Source organism: Rousettus aegyptiacus, unplaced genomic scaffold (genome assembly GCF_014176215.1).
Source record: "Rousettus aegyptiacus isolate mRouAeg1 unplaced genomic scaffold, mRouAeg1.p scaffold_m13_p_17, whole genome shotgun sequence".
In the NCBI taxonomy this organism is placed as follows: domain Eukaryota; kingdom Metazoa; phylum Chordata; class Mammalia; order Chiroptera; family Pteropodidae; genus Rousettus; species Rousettus aegyptiacus.
Window position 1 is genome coordinate 7663570 of NW_023416292.1, and position 20056 is coordinate 7683625.

General features: G+C 46.7%; 1 protein-coding gene across 7 annotated transcripts in view; it reads left to right on the top strand.

Annotated features, from left to right (window-relative positions):
• Positions 1–20056, top strand: part of HHAT (hedgehog acyltransferase) — a 210297-nt gene that overhangs the window by 136587 nt on the left and 53654 nt on the right. For 6 of the 7 annotated variants that reach the window (XM_036234472.1, XM_016158550.2, XM_036234473.1 and 3 more), the window contains one exon: positions 12566–12767. The exons of the other annotated variant lie outside the window; for it this stretch is intronic. In XM_036234472.1, the coding sequence (XP_036090365.1) occupies positions 12566–12767 (202 nt within the window). The remainder of the gene's footprint in view (positions 1–12565; positions 12768–20056) is intronic. 7 annotated transcript variants of the gene reach the window in all.

Genomic DNA, 20056 nt, shown 5'->3' on the forward strand with positions numbered 1-20056 from the left:
TAATGCAGGGGATCCAGACACACCCCTTCTATCTTTAGGGTCCTTGTGCTAACAGTAGGGGAGTGATCTTGTCCTCTGGATTTGGTATTATGATAAATTTCTACCAGATTTATTTGAGTGGAAATGCAACAGATTTGTCATCTCACAGTAATTCGGACACTTAGCTATCCAGAACTGCCATGCTTTGCTGCTATGATGGTAATTTAGGTTCCCCAAAATGACTCTGAGACACTAAGAAATGCTAGAGTACCGTGTAAACCAAACGAAACGCTGTATAAAGTCCTGCACGCGGGGCCCGACACCTACTAGGGGCTCAGTAGATGTTTTGAAAACCTAAGATATGTTAAATATTAACTGTCTTTTAAATATTAAGCATTTAGTTTATCTGTGCTTGATATCCACACTTACTGATTTAGTTAAAAAAAAAAAAAAAAGAACCACATGATTTAGAGAATAAAAGAGCACATTTTGGAATCAGACCTGAGTCTCGGTCTCCCTTCCAGCATTAGCCTTTTCTCCGTTTTGGAAGCTCCGACGGAAGCGCGTGCTTCTCTGGGGTTCTCACCACCCAGGCCAGGCTCTGCTCGTCTGCAATGTGGAGCTCGTCTGCCAGCTGCTCGGCTGCAACGTGGAGCTCGTCTGCCAGCTCCTTGCAGGATGTCAGTAACCTTTATCTGTAGATCGGGGGGAACATTCCCAGGGTAGTTTTGAAAATTGAATAGTATCTATAAGAAGTTTATCACGGTTCCTGGCTTATGGTGAACAGGTGGCGTTTTCCCTTTCTCTTCCTTCTTAAGAAAAATATTTAATTCAATGGAAATTCCTTCCTTGATTCTTATGGATAATAGTGGCCCCAATATGCTATTATCTATATACTATTAGTATAATAATAATTTGTTTCACATTAACGCTTAGTTCCTTTCCATACCTTTTGCCTAATTTGACCATCATATATGCTCCTGTGAGGTAAGCTGGATGTGGATTATAAAGGTATCTGCTGGTTGGAGACTGTGGTCCTTTGTAGGTCACAGTGGTTCAGGGTTACAGAGATGGAGATAGAGCCTGGCTCGTACCCACAGCCCCTTATTCACTCCTGGGGCAGCTTCATTAACCTCCAGATGTGATGTCTATGCTCGGTTCTCAGGTAACTCATTAGAGAACCTCATTTCATTACATGTATCATGTGCCCACAAGTCCCTTTGTAGCCACCATTTAGATTTTTCAAAGTGAAATGTAAGATTACGTTTTTTAAAAATTTGTCAACTTTTAAGATATTTTCTCTTTGAAACATTGAAGGAGGCAGTGGTAAACTTTTCCGTCTGACGTTAGCTTTGATAAATTTGTCAGTGTTATTAGGGTTAAATTGGAATTGATGTCAACTAGCCAATAAAGACAAAATAGAGCCACCCCTCCTTCCTGTAACCCTTCCTTCTCCATCTCAGAGGGGGCCTTTGCTGGGGCTCCTTCGTGGGGGCCGCCCTGCACAGCCACACCCTGCTTCCCCTGCGCCCCAGCACGTGTGTGGTGTTTACATCCCTAGGCTGCATTTCCTTCTTTCTGCTTTGATTTGCAGTTCTTCACTGAACCTCTAGATGTCAAACTTTACCTCTAGACAGGCCACTCCCGTTAGGCGCAGTAGGTTTCTATTCCTCTCACTATTTCAGTGTCTGTCACAGCACCTAGCCCCTAGATGGCACTCAGCATATTTTTTTTATAGGCACCTTCCTTTTACAAACACAAATATATACAAAAATGATTTGGAGGTAAGGAGTCACTTGGTTTGATTCTAATGGACAGGCAGTATAGAGTTAAGTGATACCAGGTCGTACAGATGCAACTCAGAGTCACCATGAGAGCTTAATGTGCTGTGTCTAACAACCTGTGGCCTTAAAGAGTGATGTTTTACCTAGAGCACTGTGTGCCGCCCCGGGAGTCTACCCATTGGAAGTATTTGAGCTCCTCCAGGCTCACGGAAAGGTACCTGGTCCCTTGTGGATTCCTGTGCCCTGCTCAGAGTGTGATGCTACGAGGTGCCTCACTCCTGAGGGGACTTTGGTCTGGGGTTGCCCTCCAAAAAGCTGTGCAGCCCTCTGGGCTACCTCCAAGAGTGGTGCTGGGCACACGACAGTGTGCAGTGTCGACCCAGGGACTCGGGGTTCCCAGAGGGCACGGGAGAGGTCACTGCGGGTTCTGTGGTGTGCCAGTGGCAACCGCGTGTGCAGGAGCTGATGCTGTTAAGGATGAGAACGAGCCACAGACCCGCCGCCCAGGACTGCGTGCGGAGGGAAACAGCAGAAGGGCCTCAGGCTGGGGAGCCCTCGGCCACTGTGAGTCGAGAGTCACCCTTGACGTTTTGGTGTAATGCAGAGATTTCCATTCTCCCAGCAAACTCCTCGCTGAGGAGCTGGAACACGGAGAACTGGACCGACTGGGAAGTACGGGGCCGGGGCTCCCAGGGGAGGTCACGTAAGGCAGTGCCCTCGGGTCAGCCTGAGGCCTCAGAGGTCATGTCGTGGCCTTGACGCAGCAGGAAACTGTGGCAAACATGATGATAACCGGATGGGCTGGGAATGTCGGCCCCGCAGCTGAACTCTGAAGCATAGGTTGGTCGCTGACTCGGGCCCGTGCCGGCATCCGCCCGAATGGCTCTTGGCTCCTGAAGTTGGTGTCTGGAGCCCACAGCTGCACCTTGGCACTCCCAGTGCGTTGCAGCCTGAGCAGCCACCCCTCTGCCCCGAGAAGTTCCAGAGACTCCTTCTAGGGACAGAGGGCATGTTCCGAAAGGAGGCTCCCTGTCTCTCAGCCTTGACCATGGAATTGATAAAGTGTTTATTGAGCTCTCAGAATGAACTTCCTCCTCAATGCTGCCCACGGCAAGGATGTAAACCCTGAGTTAGCTCCCTCCCGCCCCCCACCTTGTGTTCGGGTGTGTGACCCAGGTAGACGGCATCCCTCCACGCCTTTCCTCCCCCCACTAACCTCCCCCTCCGGGAAAGCCGATGGCTCCGGGGCCCAGACCTGCTGGGCTGGTTGCTGGGCCCGAGCGCTGTGTCTGTGCACATGGCCTGGGCCGGCAGGCTCCAGGCCTGCAGGGGCCCAGAGGGGGTCGCCTTGCCCTTGCACGTCGCGGGAGCGGCCCCTCTCCCGCGGTTCCACCGACCATGCTCTTGGGAGGCAGGATGCTGGTGTGGGAGGGAAGAGCTGGGAGTGGCACTTGTTTCATTTGAACCCCAGCTGCCTCTCTGCGTCCCCGGACTCAAGACATGGCTTCTCTCTGAAGCCACATTTGCCGCCCACAGTGGGGGTGTCTCGGTTGCCTCTCATCCTCTCTGCCTTCCTCAGGGATCAGGCAAAAGTCAAGCTTAGGACTCGCGCGCCCTTAAAGCATCTTTCCTCCTTTCGACCCCACTTGGCAGGGAGCCTCGGGGGCGGGCGAGATGCCACCCTCGTGGTCCACCTCTTTCCCAACCCCCATGCTGACATCCAGTCTCGTGGCCGACATCTTTGGATTTCTTCCTCTTTCATTGCACGAGCAGTGGCATTTTTAATCCCCAGAAGACTCTGCTTTTTATGACACACATTGAATGTCATCCTCCAAAATGCCACCTCTTAAAATATTAATCTCTAATGTGCGCTCAAGAGTTCGTTCAATTACCATGGGATCTTCAGACTAAGCAGCGTCATCCAGGGGCCCTCGCCGCGTGAGGGGGAAAAGGCTTGCCGAGGGCATCGTTTCCCGGGCATGGAGCGATGTGCTGGCTTTGTTTCCGTAAACGCTGTGCCGCATGGCTGTGTTGGACGCTGCCGCGGATTTACTGTCATTCATGCCCAAACCCAGGCATTATTAGTTTTCCTTTTCAATGCCCAGCCTTAAAAGGTATCATGTCCGATAGGGACTGTGGATCCTAATTGTGATAAATGAGAGGCAGTTGCAATAGTTCTGTCAAAGCTGATTTGTCAGCCTGCTGATTTTGGTCCAGAGAGGGGGCAGCCTCGTTATTACCCCCAGCAACCATTTCGCTCTGATCATTTTTTGAAAATTACTTCTGTGCCCGAGACCTTTATTTTTCTTCCTCCTGAAAAGAGTCTTAGGTGGCAGTGTTTCGAAAGTGGCGCCCCCGTGATACCTGCTGGCATTGTCTCTCACTTTTCTCCTGTTCTGGGCATTGAGCCCCATCTGTGGTCACCCCAGATGCGTATTTTTATTACCAACAGGCTGCTACTCTTTAAGAAAATCCAGACTACAAAAGTCTGAATTGATATAGCAGATAAATTGTGTGTGTGTGTGTGTATGTGTGTGTGTGTGTGTGTGTGTGAATTTGCTCTTAGGAAAGGATTTGTTTCCTTGAGTCAGGATTCGCCATGGGCTTCCTTCAGATGACCATTTCGTGGTACAGTTCACGTTAATTCACAAGTTAGCTTCATGGCAGCAGAGGGGTGGGGACATGGGGGAACTCGGGCGCGTGAGCTAATGTCTGGGGGGCTCCATGTCCCGCAAATCCAGTAAGAGAAGACAGAGACCTGTAGCAAAGCAGCATGCGTCGTGATTGATCACAGTTCTTCACGCTTATGTCCCAAACGTTTCAAACTGTAGAGACCTCACCCCCTCACTCTCCCCAGTCATAAACCAGAGAAGGGACCATCACTGAAATCCGCGACTCTGGCTCGTCCATCACACTGTCACCCTCCTCTGTGCTCCAAGGCGCTGTGTGTGCGTGTGTGCACGTGCTTGTCCATGTGTGTGCATGTGTGTGCGTGCACGTGTCCCATCGCTCAGTCCCTGCCAGCCATCCATCCCCTTGCTCAGCACACCCTCCTCTTGGCGTCTGTGACTAAGTCTGACTTTATAGATATTGCCCTCCAAACCCCACCGCACTTTAGGGGACAGTGTGGCGGTGGCAGACATGAATGGTGACATTTACCGAGGGAGCCCCACTTTTAGCTGGGGACTTATCTTTTGTTCACCGAGAGTGACACACAAAGAAAAGAAGAACAGAGAGGAAAAGGAACTAGGGAAACGAGGAGAATGAGGGAAAGAGCAGGCGAAGAAGGAAGCGCCTCCTGAAGTCAGAGCCTAGGTTAGACTACAGGGGAAATAAAAAGAGAAATGTTACAATTCTCTGTTCCACGTCTTGACTGGGAGGTGGGGAACCCTACAGCCCCTCGGACCTGATAAAGCCCCTCAGAAATGCTGAAGAGCAGCACACGAACTCTGGAGAAACAACTCGGGCCAAGGTGGATACATGAACTCTGAGGAGATGAAGAATTAACAGCATGCCATGAGATCAGCTGGGGAAGTTTTCGTTGAAATGAATGTTGAACCCATTTTGAAAGATCAAACAGTGGAAAAGACAGCCCCGAGGGTCTTCCGTGGTTGGGGGATGGGGCGGCATGATTGTAGGGCCCAGACTTGGGCAAGAATGAAGTTCATTGACTGGAGGGGAGGATCTATTTTGGAGCCTCATTAGATGGAGTTGGTGGCATAGGATGGAGCCAGTTGGAAAATGACTTGGACAAAGCCAGGCTGATGGAATTTCATTTAGGACTCAGTGCACTGGGAATCTCTTCAGGCCGGACGTCCTGAGGGTCAGGGCGGCGCTACTGTTGTCACAGCTAGAGCTTCCCAAGAACAAGGAATCCGAGGCTTCTTTTCTTTAGATGTGAATTTTTGTTTTTGTTTTTCCTGAATGATAAACCAGTTGGACTTTTCCTATGAGATACTGTGTCACCATGAGAGTGTGGAATATACCCTGCCAGGCCCTGGGCCCTGCCTCTGTGGGAGCCTGTCCAGCACAGCTGTCTCAAAGTCAGACACCGCACACCCAGTTGGAGGATGAAAGTCACTTAGGCATTTCTTTATTGTGCTTATCTTCAGAACACTTTCTTCTAGAGACCCCAAAGGCATTGTACCGGCTCAGAAACTTTTGAGTCGTCCAGGTTCATTTCATAGCGGACATTTCCCTAACAGCCGTGATAAATGAGTTAGAAGATTAGGACCAGCAGGGGTGGCGCCAAATAGGATGTCGGCGGGAGGCGGAGATCGAAAGGGAGCACCCAGGAGAAGCGAGCCGTGCAATTGCTAAAAGGAGGAGGGGTGTGTCCCGGACAGCCAGTCATTTTACCCCTGGGTTCGGGGTCCACGGATGAAGTGCAGGTCGACTCGTCAGGATGGGCTCTTTCCCTAAAACCCTGCCCCTCCGACAGTGAGACAGGGTCACACACCTGCCTGCATCATACGTACGTCCGGGTTTGTCCTTCATGTCTGGAGTTTCACACACTCCCTGTTTCCAGCTGGTCCGGGGCAGCTCGTAAATGCTTTAGCCTCCTCTGGGGAGGCAGGTGGGAAGGCAGGCAGGCAGCCGGGAAGGCGTGGTGGCTATTAAACCGAGGCTTCGAGGATCTTTTTATTAGCGATTAGACTCGGCTCCACAGCACTAAAGAGTGTAAACTCCTGCTCTATCTCTTTTGCTCAAACCTCCAAAGAATCTGTTTTATATGGTGTTTATTTATAACCCCAAATAGACGTGGGCCCGGAAGCCCTGGGGGTTGCGAGGTTTCAGCGTGCTCCCGAGAAGTGGGTTAGAAACCCCGTGGAGGGGAATAGTGAGTCACCTCCCCCTGGACCTTCCCGCTCCCCATTGCGAAGCTGGTTTTGAAGTACGGCACCTTAGAGCAGTGTCTCTTGGGTGGGTTTTGTTTTTTTTGTTTTTTCCAGTCTGTAGTGTGAAGATTGTAATACGGCAAAGATTCGTGGACCATCAAGACACCGACCTACTGGAGCATCTTTAGGCTACTTTACACTGAGCGAGTGAGTGAACATGTTTGAGCACTCTCTTCGGGCCCTGCCCACGCAGTGGTCACCCAGTACAAGGAAAGGACTCGTTTAGGTGACTTTCCTACTTTGATAAGGGGACACCTGAGCGGAAGGACTACTGTGACTCGAAGGTGAAATGTTGGTGACAGCCCCGTTGTGGCAGGGCCCGCTGGGCCCTGACCTGCCCATGCGCCCTCTACAGGCCCCTTGTAGCCAATCGCAGCCGTTTGGAGAACAGCTGGCTGTCATCTGGGTTAAGCATAATCATGAGTCCCGAGTGGGTGTTGATCCCTTAGCACTAAATGACCTGGTTCTGATGGTGGCATAGTTAAAGCTAATGGTTTTAAATAAAGAACGCCCCTGAGCAAGCAAGCCAGAGGTCTGGGTGCCTTCAAATGCTTATGAAAGACATCGGAATGCTTATCATTAGGACAATGGCATCTTGTTTTTCCCTGACTGCAAGCCGGCTGCTGCTGGCCCATTTTTAGTAAGTGTGCATCCTTCCATTTATATGGGTGTTAAAATCTCCAAGCTCCTTACACATATGTAGTCTCATCTGCACAACAAGTCATACCCAAGAAAGTTTTAGTGCTCCCAGAATACACTCGTCATATGCATTTAAACTGAGCAGGCTTAATTGACAAGCTCAAGGTTACGGAGATTGGTGAGTGGCAGAGCAAGACCCAGGTCACGTCTCCAGCTCCCAGGCACTGCCTTGCTTCTTGTTCTGTGCTTTGCTGCTGTTGCTGCTTAGGCAGTTCTAGTGCTGAGGACGGCTGGGCTGAACCATTCACACCCTCTCGGCATGTCTTGCAGGGAGGCGTATAGAGCTTTTGGGGAACTTGAGTTTGGCTTTTGGTCTATGAAGGTAGAGCTGGAGCTTTCTCTAGGATGGAAGTTATAGGCTTGAGTTCATCAGTACAGTACTTCAACCCACTGAGCTACTGGCTTTGTAGAATGAAAAGATTAATTTTTTAAAATGTCGGCATTTAATTGCATGAACATAGAACTTTAAACGTAGAGAAATATAGCCTGAATTTAATCTCTATTTTATAAGTTACACGATGTTCTGTTGCTACGCAGGGCGTAGTATTTTTCATAGGTAACTTTTCAGAGTCGCATATGAAACTTATAGCCAGCATCTTTTGTTAAAAGAGTTGAGAGTTAGCCCAGCTCAGTATGTGCCCTCTGCTTTGAAAGTGGACCTCTCTTCCTGGAGATAATAAAGTCTACATTTGCCCATTAACCAATTGCTGATTTTTACTTATTAAAAGATATTAAAGAAAATTACATTCTTTTATGTATGCATCTTACTTTGAAAACTTTCCCTAAGTAGATCTATAGTTTCCTTTGTGGAAACTAAACACCAGGCCTTTTTCTACTACCTAGGGGAGGAGGATTTGACTGGTGAGTAAAATGTGGGCCAAGGCCAAAGCCAGAGCCAGGGTTGGGCCAGGGGAGCCACTGCCTATGAGAACTGGGTTTAGGACATCACATTTAGCCCTGCAAAGAACTCTGAGCAATTCATCTCAAAGGTGAGGTCCCCTCACCACCCATGTAATACAGCCAGAAGTCTTGCCCTTCCCAGCTGTTAAAGGCTCTTGTCTGTAAAAGGATAGTCATTTTCATCTCTTAAAATCTCTTGAGGTTGGGGTAGTTCTAGAGGTTTGGGGCCAAATGCCTTTGACTTTACTAGAGTAAATAAGCTTATAAAGTATGGACAGACATTCAGGGTCCTTCATATGTCTGTATTCTTTGGGACTTGGTGTCTTGCAAAGTCTCTCCCAATAACTGGGGCAGAAACTTATCATCCCTTGGTTCCTAATTGCTCTTAATGGGTTTGTGACAGTGGCGACAATTTATCTTAAGTTTAAAAACTGTTGGAGACAATGAAAAGCAAGTGAAAATTATATTATTAGATATATAAATACTGTTGACTAGTAACTATATGATAGCCCACGTATGTGTACACACATGCACACACAGTACTATCTGAAGAAATTTTACAATTCAGTTAAAATGAAAACCATAATAAAAAGGACATATTTTGGTGAATAACTGGTTCAGTCAGTGGTACAAATCGTAGGTCGTCTGGTTTAAACAGAGAGTTGGAATATTCCCGAGAGACTTCCTGGAGGAGGTGGAAAATCAACTGGATTCTGTAGACTGACTAAGAGTTGGACAGTCAGAGAGGATGGAGGAATATGAAAATAGTACGACCAAAAGGCATGGAGGTGTGAGAGCCCCATTTGTTGAGGATTTGTTAAGAGAACTAGTGGGTAGAAAGATAAGACAGAGCTGGAGGAGGATATTAGCTATTCCCCGCCAGGCAGTAGATACTTGAAGACTGGGAACCCTTGAAGGGTCTGGGATTAGTCCTCAGCAAAGACTTTGGGGATAATGTGGCAGACCAGGCAGCTATCATGTAGGTCCTGGAAAAAGGGACTATTGTTTAAGATTTGTGTATTTATACCATGAGGTTTCTCACTACCCCTGTCCTCAGCTCGCAGGGCATGCTCCTGAGTTGTTTTTCACAGTGGGTATAAGTAAAATGGGTACTTTCTTTCCCCTTCACACATACAACCCCCAGCTGTCAACTTCTGATGCCCCACTTCTTACGTGGACTTCTGCAGGATGCCAGCTTGGTCAAGATGGCAGGTGTAATGTCTGCTTGTGAGATAGAAAAAAACTAGCTTGTTTAAAAACAGAACTTGTACCCTGGCCTCTGACACTGAGCTCCTTGGCCTAGACTTTTTTTTTAACAAATAATAAGCATCTTTCTTCCAAGCGAGATTTCTCTCCTACAAAGGACGTTTCTGCGGTGAATAAAATATTAGTAGATGTTTCTGTGGAGACTGCCTTGAAGATTTGGTTAAATAAGAGGAACATATCACCATGAAATGGTCCCATTATGAGAAATGGTGCCATGACACACAGGCCTGGGAGTTCTGAGACCAGAATATTCTAGGTCCGGCTTTCACCTCTTCTGTGTGTAATAGGCCTAGTCATTTGTTCCTTGCAAGCTTGTTCTAGTGATTAGACATGGTATATGTAAAGCACCTGGCTCTACGTTTCATATAGGTTACTCTCCTGAGTTAGGGGTCCGCTGTGTTCCACTAATTCTGTGAGATGGCTTCAAGTTAAGAAGGTGGCCGCAGACGGTGGCAGCTTTCTCAGCAGCACTCTGGGCAGGCAGGGGCCCCGCGACGCCGGCCGACCTCGGGGAGACTCATGCTCAATGCTTTATTTTTGCTTTGCTGAGAAGGCGGTGCTGTCGCCCACTGGGGAATCAGGTTCACCGTGCCGTGGAACTCAGTAAGCGGGGTCAGGCGACACCTTTTCTCACGGAGACACGTTTTAAGTAATCATGAAACTGACCCAAGACTGTATAAAGGAAATAACCCATCGACACTCCTTGTCATACCTACTGCCTTCTAGAAATTAAGAGTGAAGAAGGGATTTTCAGTCTGGAAACCATAACTTCTTCTGGTTTGAAACGAGTAGCTTCATGTCCTTGGAAACCTGCCATATACCAATCTGTACGATAAAAGGAATTTTTGTTGGATGTCATTTCGAAGGCAAAGTAACAAAGCCGTAGTGCCAAGGGATCCCTAAAATAGCTGAGCACGTAATGACGGGGCTTGACGCTTCCTCACCCCAAGCCTGAAAACACGTCCTTTTTGGAATTGGACCCGATATTAAGGACCCCTGATGTGGATGATGAGAGGTCTGTATTCTATGCTGGGTTTTCATATAGATAGCGCAGTTCACTTTACTGTCGTAAGGTACGGTAAAAAAATCTCCACGTAAAAGTTATGTTAGGCCAGAAGAGTATATTAGTAATAACTTGATTTATAAAAAATTGTCTGCGAAGTCGTAATCAGCACTCATTCCTCATACTTAGACGTTGGTTTGACGAACCCCTCCCCGCATTTGTTTTTACGTGCAGCCCTCTCGCACACAACACCGCTGTGTACGTGCAGAGCCTCTCAGGGCGTGGCGATGGGGAAGCAGTTACCTCCAGGCAGGGAATGGTGGCCCTTTCTGGCCTCTGCTGGGTATTCTACACCAATAACCAAGTAGCCTGTAGGGGGCAGCAGAACACCAAATAAAACCACTGTGCCTGGGGCCCTCAGGATTTTCTGGCTCATGGCCCAGCCCTTCTGAGACTGTGGTGCGACACCCACTCTTCTCCCTTTTGCCCAGCAAAACTCATCCTTTAGGCCTTGCAAGGTGGGCACCTTTGCAGTTAAGCCTTTTCTACGCCACTTGCTTCCCCTCACGCCCTCCTCTCTTAAGCCCTCTGTGTCTACTTTGTACCTGTCATGTAGCTTAATGATGGTTCTCGTTAGCTACTGTTTCACAACCAGCTCTACGTGTCCATTTGGCCAGGAACACTGTCTTATGGCTCTGTGTTTCCCATAATGCCCAGACTGCCCGGGAGGTCTAAATAAATGCCCACAGCAGCTGGAGGACCCCTTTTCCTATAATGAGTGCTTGATACAGATTTGCTGATTTGATTGTCAGGATGGTCTTGGTTTTTTGCAGAAGAGAAAGTATTTGCTTGGCTTAGTTCTAAAATGGCCACATTCTCCCATGCTTTCTCGTTTGTTTCAGATTGGGGTCAGATAGAAGGTTTTCAAAATAAATCCAGAAGTGTAACAGAGAACAATAACTTTGGTACCATAGAAGAAGCAAATGGTCTCTTCCCCTTCCCGGCTGTGTGCCTCGGTCAAGTTGACATCTCAGCCTCAGGTCTCTCACTCATAAGATGAGGCCATCTAAGCCCATCATGTAATTTATTGTGTAAACTGGAGCCTATTTGAGAGCGAAGGTGGACATTTTAAAATAATTACAATCATATAGTATTTTTGAAATATTGATTGAGGAGTGCTTTTATTTTTCATTATTTTTTAGCTTATAAAATTGGTCTATTCAAAAATGATTTTCAAAGTAAACTTTCCCACAGAAATTAAAATAATACATAAACATGACAAATTGTAAAGGGTGGGTAACTAGCTCCCCAGATCCTACGAACCCAAGGTGTGAGTTTTGTCCGGCTCTAGCAGAAAAATACGGATTGAAGAATGTGGTCCTGCTTATATGTCGTCAGACAGCTGTCTCAGCAGTAGAGAAGAGACCCAGGGGGTGGCCGTTCATTTTGGGTGACAGTTTGGCTGCCCTGTGAGCACAGAGCTTGTCTTGTCACTTGTGAATTCACCGCTGCTCCCGGGCAACCTGCCTGGGAAGCTGGAGGAACCAGCCTTGGCACCCCACTTTTGCACCCAGCTCCCGCCATTTCGGTAGTTGTGTTTAAATACTGGGTTTACAATAAACTTAATAGTCTGAGCTGTAAAATACAAACCTGCCTCGAATGGTGGTGTCCCCATGCAGCCAGAGGCTTAATTGCCGTTCTGCGATTGAGTTTCCAGGGTAGGGTGCATCCCTTTTAGAAAACTCTAAATCCATTACTCCTCACCCTGCCTTTTGTAACTGCTGTTTGCTCTGGTAATGAGAGCTCCTTAGCCTGTGTGTTCATTTAACCTAAAGTCCTGCAGAGCCGAGGCTCATGTTTTTGCCAGCTCTTTGCATGCTGGAGAGAATTCACAGAGTGCTCTGTGGCCTCCTGGAAGTAGGGAGGGATCTGCACACAGTGACTATCAATGTGTGACAGGAAAGTCAAGTCTGGGGAGAGGTTTTATGGCAGGCACAGCCCTCTGCATGGCTCCTAACAGCCTCTTCTTTCTCTAGGTATGTGTACATTCCAGTGGGCGGGTCCCAGCATGGCCTTCTGGGGACACTGTTTTCCACTGCAATGACTTTTGCATTTGTGAGCTACTGGCATGGTGGGTACGACTACCTCTGGTACTGGGCAGCACTCAACTGGCTGGGAGTCACCGTGGAGAATGGAGTCCGGAGGCTCGTGGAGACCCCGTGGGTCCAGGACTTCTTGGTGAGCAGGGTGTGGTAGCGGACACTCGAGCCAGGTGGACTAGGTTTGGGAAGGAAGGTGGTCATCAGAGTCAGTGTATCATGGGCCCTTCTTGCTAGGTTGGTTCAAAGCCCCTATGCCTAGAGGTAGGGCAATTTAAAAAATAGACTTCCATAGCTTTTTAAAAATAAATAAATAAATAAATGTTTTAACTATAAAAGCAATACATATTTATTACATACAAATTAGAACATTCAGAAAAGAATAAAAGAAGAGAAAAATGCCTCAGCAGGAACCACCATGAATACCCTAAATATATTTTTATCTACCTCCCCATGCACATAACATGTAAAACAAATGCTGTTATTCTAGAGATATGGTTGTATCAGGACCACCTTTCTATGTCACCAAATCTGTTTCTAATAACCCTCATTAATGGCTGCAGACATGCACCATAATTTATTTAATTAGTCTCCTATTATTAACAATCATTATTCTGATTTTTTTTGCATTTACCAGTTGCATTGAGATGTATATCATAATCAGGATGAATTCTTGTATGTAAAATTGCTAAGTTAACCATTTTTCTCACCTTTAAGCTTTGCCATGCATACTGCTTAACTTTTTCTTAACTGCCCTGTAGACAGAGTGCCCATTCGCATCTCTACCAATACTTCCCAATACTGAGTAGCTGCAGTATTTTAATCTCTGCTAATTTGATAGATACTGTTCTAATAGCATATAAAACACCTGAGGGTTTAAGACGTGTTCCAGCTCTACAGGATAATGATTTGGAAAATTAATTAAGCATTTTTCTTTACATATTTTAAGTGATTTTAAACTACCAGTAAATGTTTTATGATGTAGATGTGGTATATGATGTACTAAAATCTTGCAGGAAATCATCAGTTTTGAGTATGCAGCAATAGTCTGATAACTGAAAAAAAAGTGCTAAAAGAAATATGATGGTATCAGTGTTCGCGGCAGGCAATAAAACACAAGAAATTCACTGAAAAATGATTAATGTGGCTAAATTTCCCTCGTATATGCAGCTAAAGCAAATGTATTTTTTTTAAAAAACCAACACTACTAAAATAGAATACATTTGAGCGTTTTTCTATAAAGCTAGCTGTAATATAAGTGGACAGTGATTTCGGTAAAAACTGATACAAAGTACGTAGCAAAATAACACATGTGAATGAATTTAGATATGCTCGCGCATGTTTAAATATTCAGTAGTACCCAGAAATCAGCAGAAAAGAAATGTAGTGAATTCTAATAGAAGATGGAATTTCAGCAAAAGTCACGGCTGTGCAACACAAAGAAAAACCGTAAAAGGGAGTGTCATAAAGGTTTCCATCTTCATCCTGAAGCCTGAGCAGTCTTCCCCAAAGCCTGAAACCCAGTCATCACCTGTGAAAGCCAGAGAATTCTTTTCAGCCCAGGATGAAGCCCTGGAACACATTTTCACGTCCCTTCACGAAAGGTCTAACGTGAACCTTGAACTGAATGTTAAGCGGCGCTCTGTAGGCTTTGAGCCATAGCTTCTATTATTCAAATAGTTTAGAAGCTTAAAATGTTAACAGGGCAACCCACACTGTGTTTCATAGCCTATGGCTTGTTATTCTTGGTTAAAAACCAGTGAAGACAGTGAAGACGCCTACTCGCAGGACGAAGCCCTTGGACGTCCCCCCTGTGCCGTCACAGCCCTGTCCAGACCTGTCTGTGCTTACTGCGTCTGAGTCGCTGTCCACGATCGAAACACCGAGGGGCATAGTACCTTGTGATTATGCATTTTTGGGGGAGGTGAGAGATATGTCTTGTATATCGCAAATGTGATGTTTCGTTTACACATTTATTGAGCAAGACCCTGTTTTCCAACACCCGTTTTTATCGCCTGTCTTTTGTGGCGACGGCCTGCCCTTGGTTGTAGCTGTTTACACTAGGAGCTCCTGAGGTACAGGGTTAGGATCCTGTTACCATTTATATCCCTCACGGTTAGCTGTGTGTCTGAATTGGCCACAGGGTTCAGTCGGCGCGCAATGAGTGCTTCCAAATTGGGTCGATTCTTAAGACCTTCCACTTGTCCACCCCAGGACTCTCCATCCATTTGTCTATTTTTTATACAGTTCAGCCCAGATTCTGTTTTTCTTCAGAAAAACATGGCCGGCATTCCAAAGGTACATAACTTTTCGAATAAACTGTTTCCTCACTCGAATTACCCTTTCCCTCCCATTTCATGAATCTATTTCCCATTCTTTTGTCAAAACCCATTGAAGACTTCGTGCCTCCTTGGCACCCATTTCCATCTGACCTCAGTCTCCCCAGTTGATCTGATAGCATTTTTATGGTGTGAGTTCTCGCCCCATGGCCCTTGTACGCTCTCTCCATGGCATTCATCCCTCATCTGTTTTTAAAAGATAAATTAAAGATATCTGAATAGCAAGGGCTATTTGCCATGTCTTCTTCATCTTCAACCTCAAAGCTTTGTCTATGACATAAAGTATAGTAGGATTCTATTTCTTGACTAGTCAGAGCTGAGTGTTGTAAGTTGGAAGCCCTCTGATGTCCTAGGCAGGCCTGTTCACTCAAGCTTTCAGCTGTGATGGAAACGTCCATTGCACTGTCCAATGTAGCCGTCACTGGCCATGCCGAGCAACTGAGAAACTAGTTTTAAATTCATTTTATTAATTAATTTGAATCTAAGTAGCCCCCATGTGGCTAGCAACTTCCATTTTGAGCAGTGCTGTTCTAGAATATACTGCTTTTCTAGCAACAAATTTAAAAGAATGTAGAGAGTTTGACTTTGCTCAAACACTTATTTAGAACAATCTTCATTAATGCCGTGTATGTCCAATTAGCTACTGAATCTGTCCGCTCAGATATGTTGCAGATACCTCAGAATTAGCACGTGTAATACTGAGCTCATGTACTCTTATCCCTCAGTACTCACAACTGGCTCCTTTCCCTCCAGCATTTTTTCGTTTCTGTAAAGGTCACCGTCATCCGTCTAGTTGCTCAAGGCCAAAACCGTCGCGGCATCCCTCGTATGACCCTCCGTCTCAGTTCTTGCTGTGTGTACCGTACATTCTACCTCCTAAGTCGATCTCAATTTGTTTTTACTTGTTTCCATTTCTGCCAAGTCACTCTAATCCAACTGTTCTCATTTCTTGCCAGGCCTCCCAAATAGCTTCTGACTTGACTCCCTGCTTCCACCTTTGCCTTCTTCGGTTCATTATCCTCATGGTGCCGAGTGACGCTTCTCACTAAAAACCCAGCCATGTTGTCGTTCTTAAGGTCCACAGCGACATCCCGTTTTCTTAGGATCTACGTGAGGCCTCGCCTGATCTTGAGCTAGCCACCTCGCCCCATCCCGTATGCCCCTCCCCCCTCGTATTCTGTATTCTGTTCTTCCTTCTGTCCGTTTTCATGCCTGGCCCCTCCGGCCTCCGCTCCCGCGCACAGGCTCTTCCATCTCCTAGGATGCCTTTCCCTCCACCCCTATTCATCCCTCAGAGTTCAGCCTGAATGCAACCTCGTTTAAGTGTCCTTCACTGACCCTAGTAAGACAACCCGGTCCCGTTCGATAACTCATATTGAGCACCTCGTAAGTGGTCTCTTCTGCTATACTTACCGCAGTTGCAATGCAATGTTTTTATACAATAACTTGTTCAATCCTTAGCTCTCTTACCGAAATGTAAACCTCACGAGGTCAGAGATCTATACCCTTTGAAGCTTGCCACAACGCCTGGCACAAAGTAAGCACGCAGTAAATGCTTGTCGAATGGGTGAATGAATGAATGATATTTTCTGACTTCACTGAGGGAAGTATACAAGGAAATAGGCTTCTGCAGCAGCACAAAGAATAGAGATTGAATACTGGAACAGCTTACTAAGACGGGGCTTGTTAAGCATTTTACAGGGAGATTATTCTACTTTGTAGCAGAGTAGATACTAATTGGTCTGGTTATAGAAAAGTGCTATTTTAATGCTCGGAGCACAAAATATGTATGGGAAAGAAAGGGGCGGAGAGGACTCTGCCTTCCTGGTACCCTGCTGCTTTGTGAGGGGGGAGACTTGGTCGTCACTCACTGAGGCACAGAGCCGTAGGAAGCGGACAAAAGGCATTTTCACAAAGCACCGAGCTGGGTGGACAAAGAGGGGTTACTGCTGAGGCGCACGCTTTTTCTCTATGTAAGTGCTCTCCCGGGGAGCTAGGACTTGTGTTTGGCATTGAAATCTTTTAATAAGTGGGAACCTTTTGAAGCATCAGTAGGTTGACACTACTTCTTGCCAATTCTCAATCTGATCTCTTCTTTGAAGACAGACACTTGAAGACTGCTCGTCTGTTATTCCTACACGAAGGAGAATCTATGGATCAAGCTCTTCACCCACCCCCACCCTGTTTCATTGAATAATTTAAATGTCTTCCTCCCCTTGCCCTTGTCCCCTCTTCTTTGCCCCCAAGAGTGTCCTGCTAAGCTGATTTATAGCCTCTCCGAAGCAGTAAAATTTCTATTTATAGACTTAATTGAGGAAACGTGCCGCCAGTGAAAATCACGGAAGGTCAGTCTAATGCTTCTGGGAGGGATCCGGTGCTGTCATGTGTCAGAAAGAACCCCACAACATGGCTCCGTGATGATGTCCATTTAGTTTATCAGCTGTATTGATCAGTTTGATTTTTAAAATGTAGATCCAGAAATTTCAAGAGTTTGAGAGATCAGTCAACTTAAGAGGGTAATTGACTGTAAAACTATCCACATGAGCCAACCGACGTTACTTAGTTCTATGGAATCCTGACTGGCAAGATGTGCATGTCGGCTGGTCTGATTAGAAAACCTATTCGCTGGAGGTCAGTGATCGCTGCCCCCACTAACCTGCTGAAAGAATGCAAAGCAAACTGGTCTGAGAAGAGTTGATCTTTTTGACAACGACTTGCCATCTATTCCTCCATGCTTGGATTCATTTCAACAAACAGAGGTCACATGCTCACAGTAGATAAGCCATTTACTCCAGAACGCAGCCCTTCCTAGACTGAGCACACCGAGGCGGTCAACCATGTCCTTCGTTTCTTAATTTGCTCACTTATGAAAAAATTTTTCCAGTGCTCTATGGAGGAGACAACTTGCAGAACGCTGGAGAGCTCTGAGCGAAAGACGTGACTCCTTCCTTCCTTCTAATCCTTTTTTTTTGCATCCTCTTTCACTGCTACAAATGCAGATAGTGGATTGGTCTGCTAGTGTATACTGTAGAGCCTATGATTAATCCTTTTCCTGAGTGAATCAAGGTGTTTCGCCTGGTCACCTTTTCAGTGGCCACTTTGGATTAAAGAGGCAATAAAACCATGAATGAGAGCTTTCCTCTGTGAAGAGCTAAATGATCTGTGTAAAAAATGGGCTTGTCTTCATAAACATCAAACATACTGACTGGCCTCGCCTTCCCAGGCATTGCCCAGAAGAAAGGTTCAGGTGAGAGGGAGACCTTTGGGATCAGGTGGATGATATTTGGAGCCCTGGGAATGTTTGAGACTTTCCAGAGAGAGAGAGAGAGAGAGAGAGAGAGAGAGAGAGTGTATGCAGAAAGAGAAGAAAAAGCGGCGGCCCAGGACTAGACCAGCACTTCAGAGTTGAATAGAGGAGGAGGGCCGAGAAGTGGGAGGAAGATGTAGAGGGTGATTCCACAGAAACCAGGAAAAAGGGTATTTCATGGGGGAAGTGGTCAGTGGTGATGATGCTCTTAAGGGGTCACCTGAGGTGAGGTAAAGAGTTGGTGTGTCACCGTGTCTGGCTGCTAACAGTGGGAGGCAGAGCTGTGAATCATCTTCCCTGTCCCCCCGGAGTTTATGATCTAGTTGGAGAGACAAGATGTGTGCAGGCCAGTTGAGGGCCAACATAAGGTATCGTGTGCACGGACCGGAATGAGTCGCAGGGGCAGCTGATGTCCATGAGGGGTGGCGGTCAGTGTGAGCCAGGCTTTAGGAATGGGGCTTGACTCGGACTCCGAAGGATTAAGAGCAGGAGTTGGGGGTGTTCGTAGAGAGAAAAAGATGGGCATTTCGGGCCAGGAGAAGAGCACACACACACAGCCTGAAGTCAGGAACCGAAACGCCATGTTCCGGTGAGGAGGCCGACGCGGCAAACATGGCACACGAGGGGCTCTCATTCTGGAGAAGGGAGGGAAGCAGAGGAGAGAGGCCAAAGAGAGGGATTTGAATGCCAAATTTAGAAACATGGAAGTGCAAACCACTTAACCAAACAGGAGAGCGTTAAATTAACGTATTAATCCCACATGTCAAATTAGCCGGCTGTGCCCGGCTGTTGGCACTCACCCGGCCCTCTCGGTCTCAGAAAAGCCGTGCATGCTGTGACAAACGGTGTGTTCCGTGGTGGATGCCGACCCGTGGGCGCCCCCCCCACCTTGTCTCCCACGCTGAAGGATCATTAACGATGCAGGAAACGCACTGTGCAATTCCCTGGTTATACGTTTTCTTCTCTGTGGGGATCTGAACCCAAGCCTTAACCCCTCTGGTCTGAGAGGTAGAATTCTGCAAATAATTCCACCTTTTCATTCAAATGTGTTTAGGACGGCAAAAGTATTTTCCATGGTCCTTTTAACTTTCCGTTACTGAGTCTGCCGTCCGACAGAGGGAACGCTTTGAAATAGCGTCGGTTTTCAGTTTTTCGTGGACTGACCAGCCCGCGGGGCTGGCCAGCCCTTGGACTTCTGCTGCCGTTTCAGTCTCTCTCCCACGTTAGGCTTGAGCAAGGCTGGGGTCACTCCCTAATCATTTGCTGCTCGTCCACTGTCCCTGCAAAGTACACAGCACAAACTCTCACCTTGGGGAATCATGACCTGGGAAAAATAGTAAGCCAAAGACGAGAGCCATGGCTTAAACGGAAATGTTTGAAACTGGCTTTTCTAAGTGGCTTTTGGGATTAGATTATTTACTTAAAAGTCCCCGATGTCTGCATCTTTAGCACAGGTAAATGGTGGTTACTCTAATCATAGTCCAGTGCCAAGCGATTTTCCATAGGTGAACTTAGGAAAAAAGCCAAATCTTAACTATGTGCGTATTGAAGTTTTGAATATGTGTTTCCAAACCTGGGTCTCTTTTCCTCCCCCCAAACTGAATTGCCCATCGTAGGTAGCAGAGCTTGAGTGTCCAGTGTTCTTATTATCATTGGAAGGGCGAGGTAACCCCTTCTTCCCAAAGTAATGTACATATACTTACACAAAATATTTTTACACTATTATATATTTACAGGCTGTATTTATGTATTATGTATGTATGCGGTGACAGTGTGTAGCAT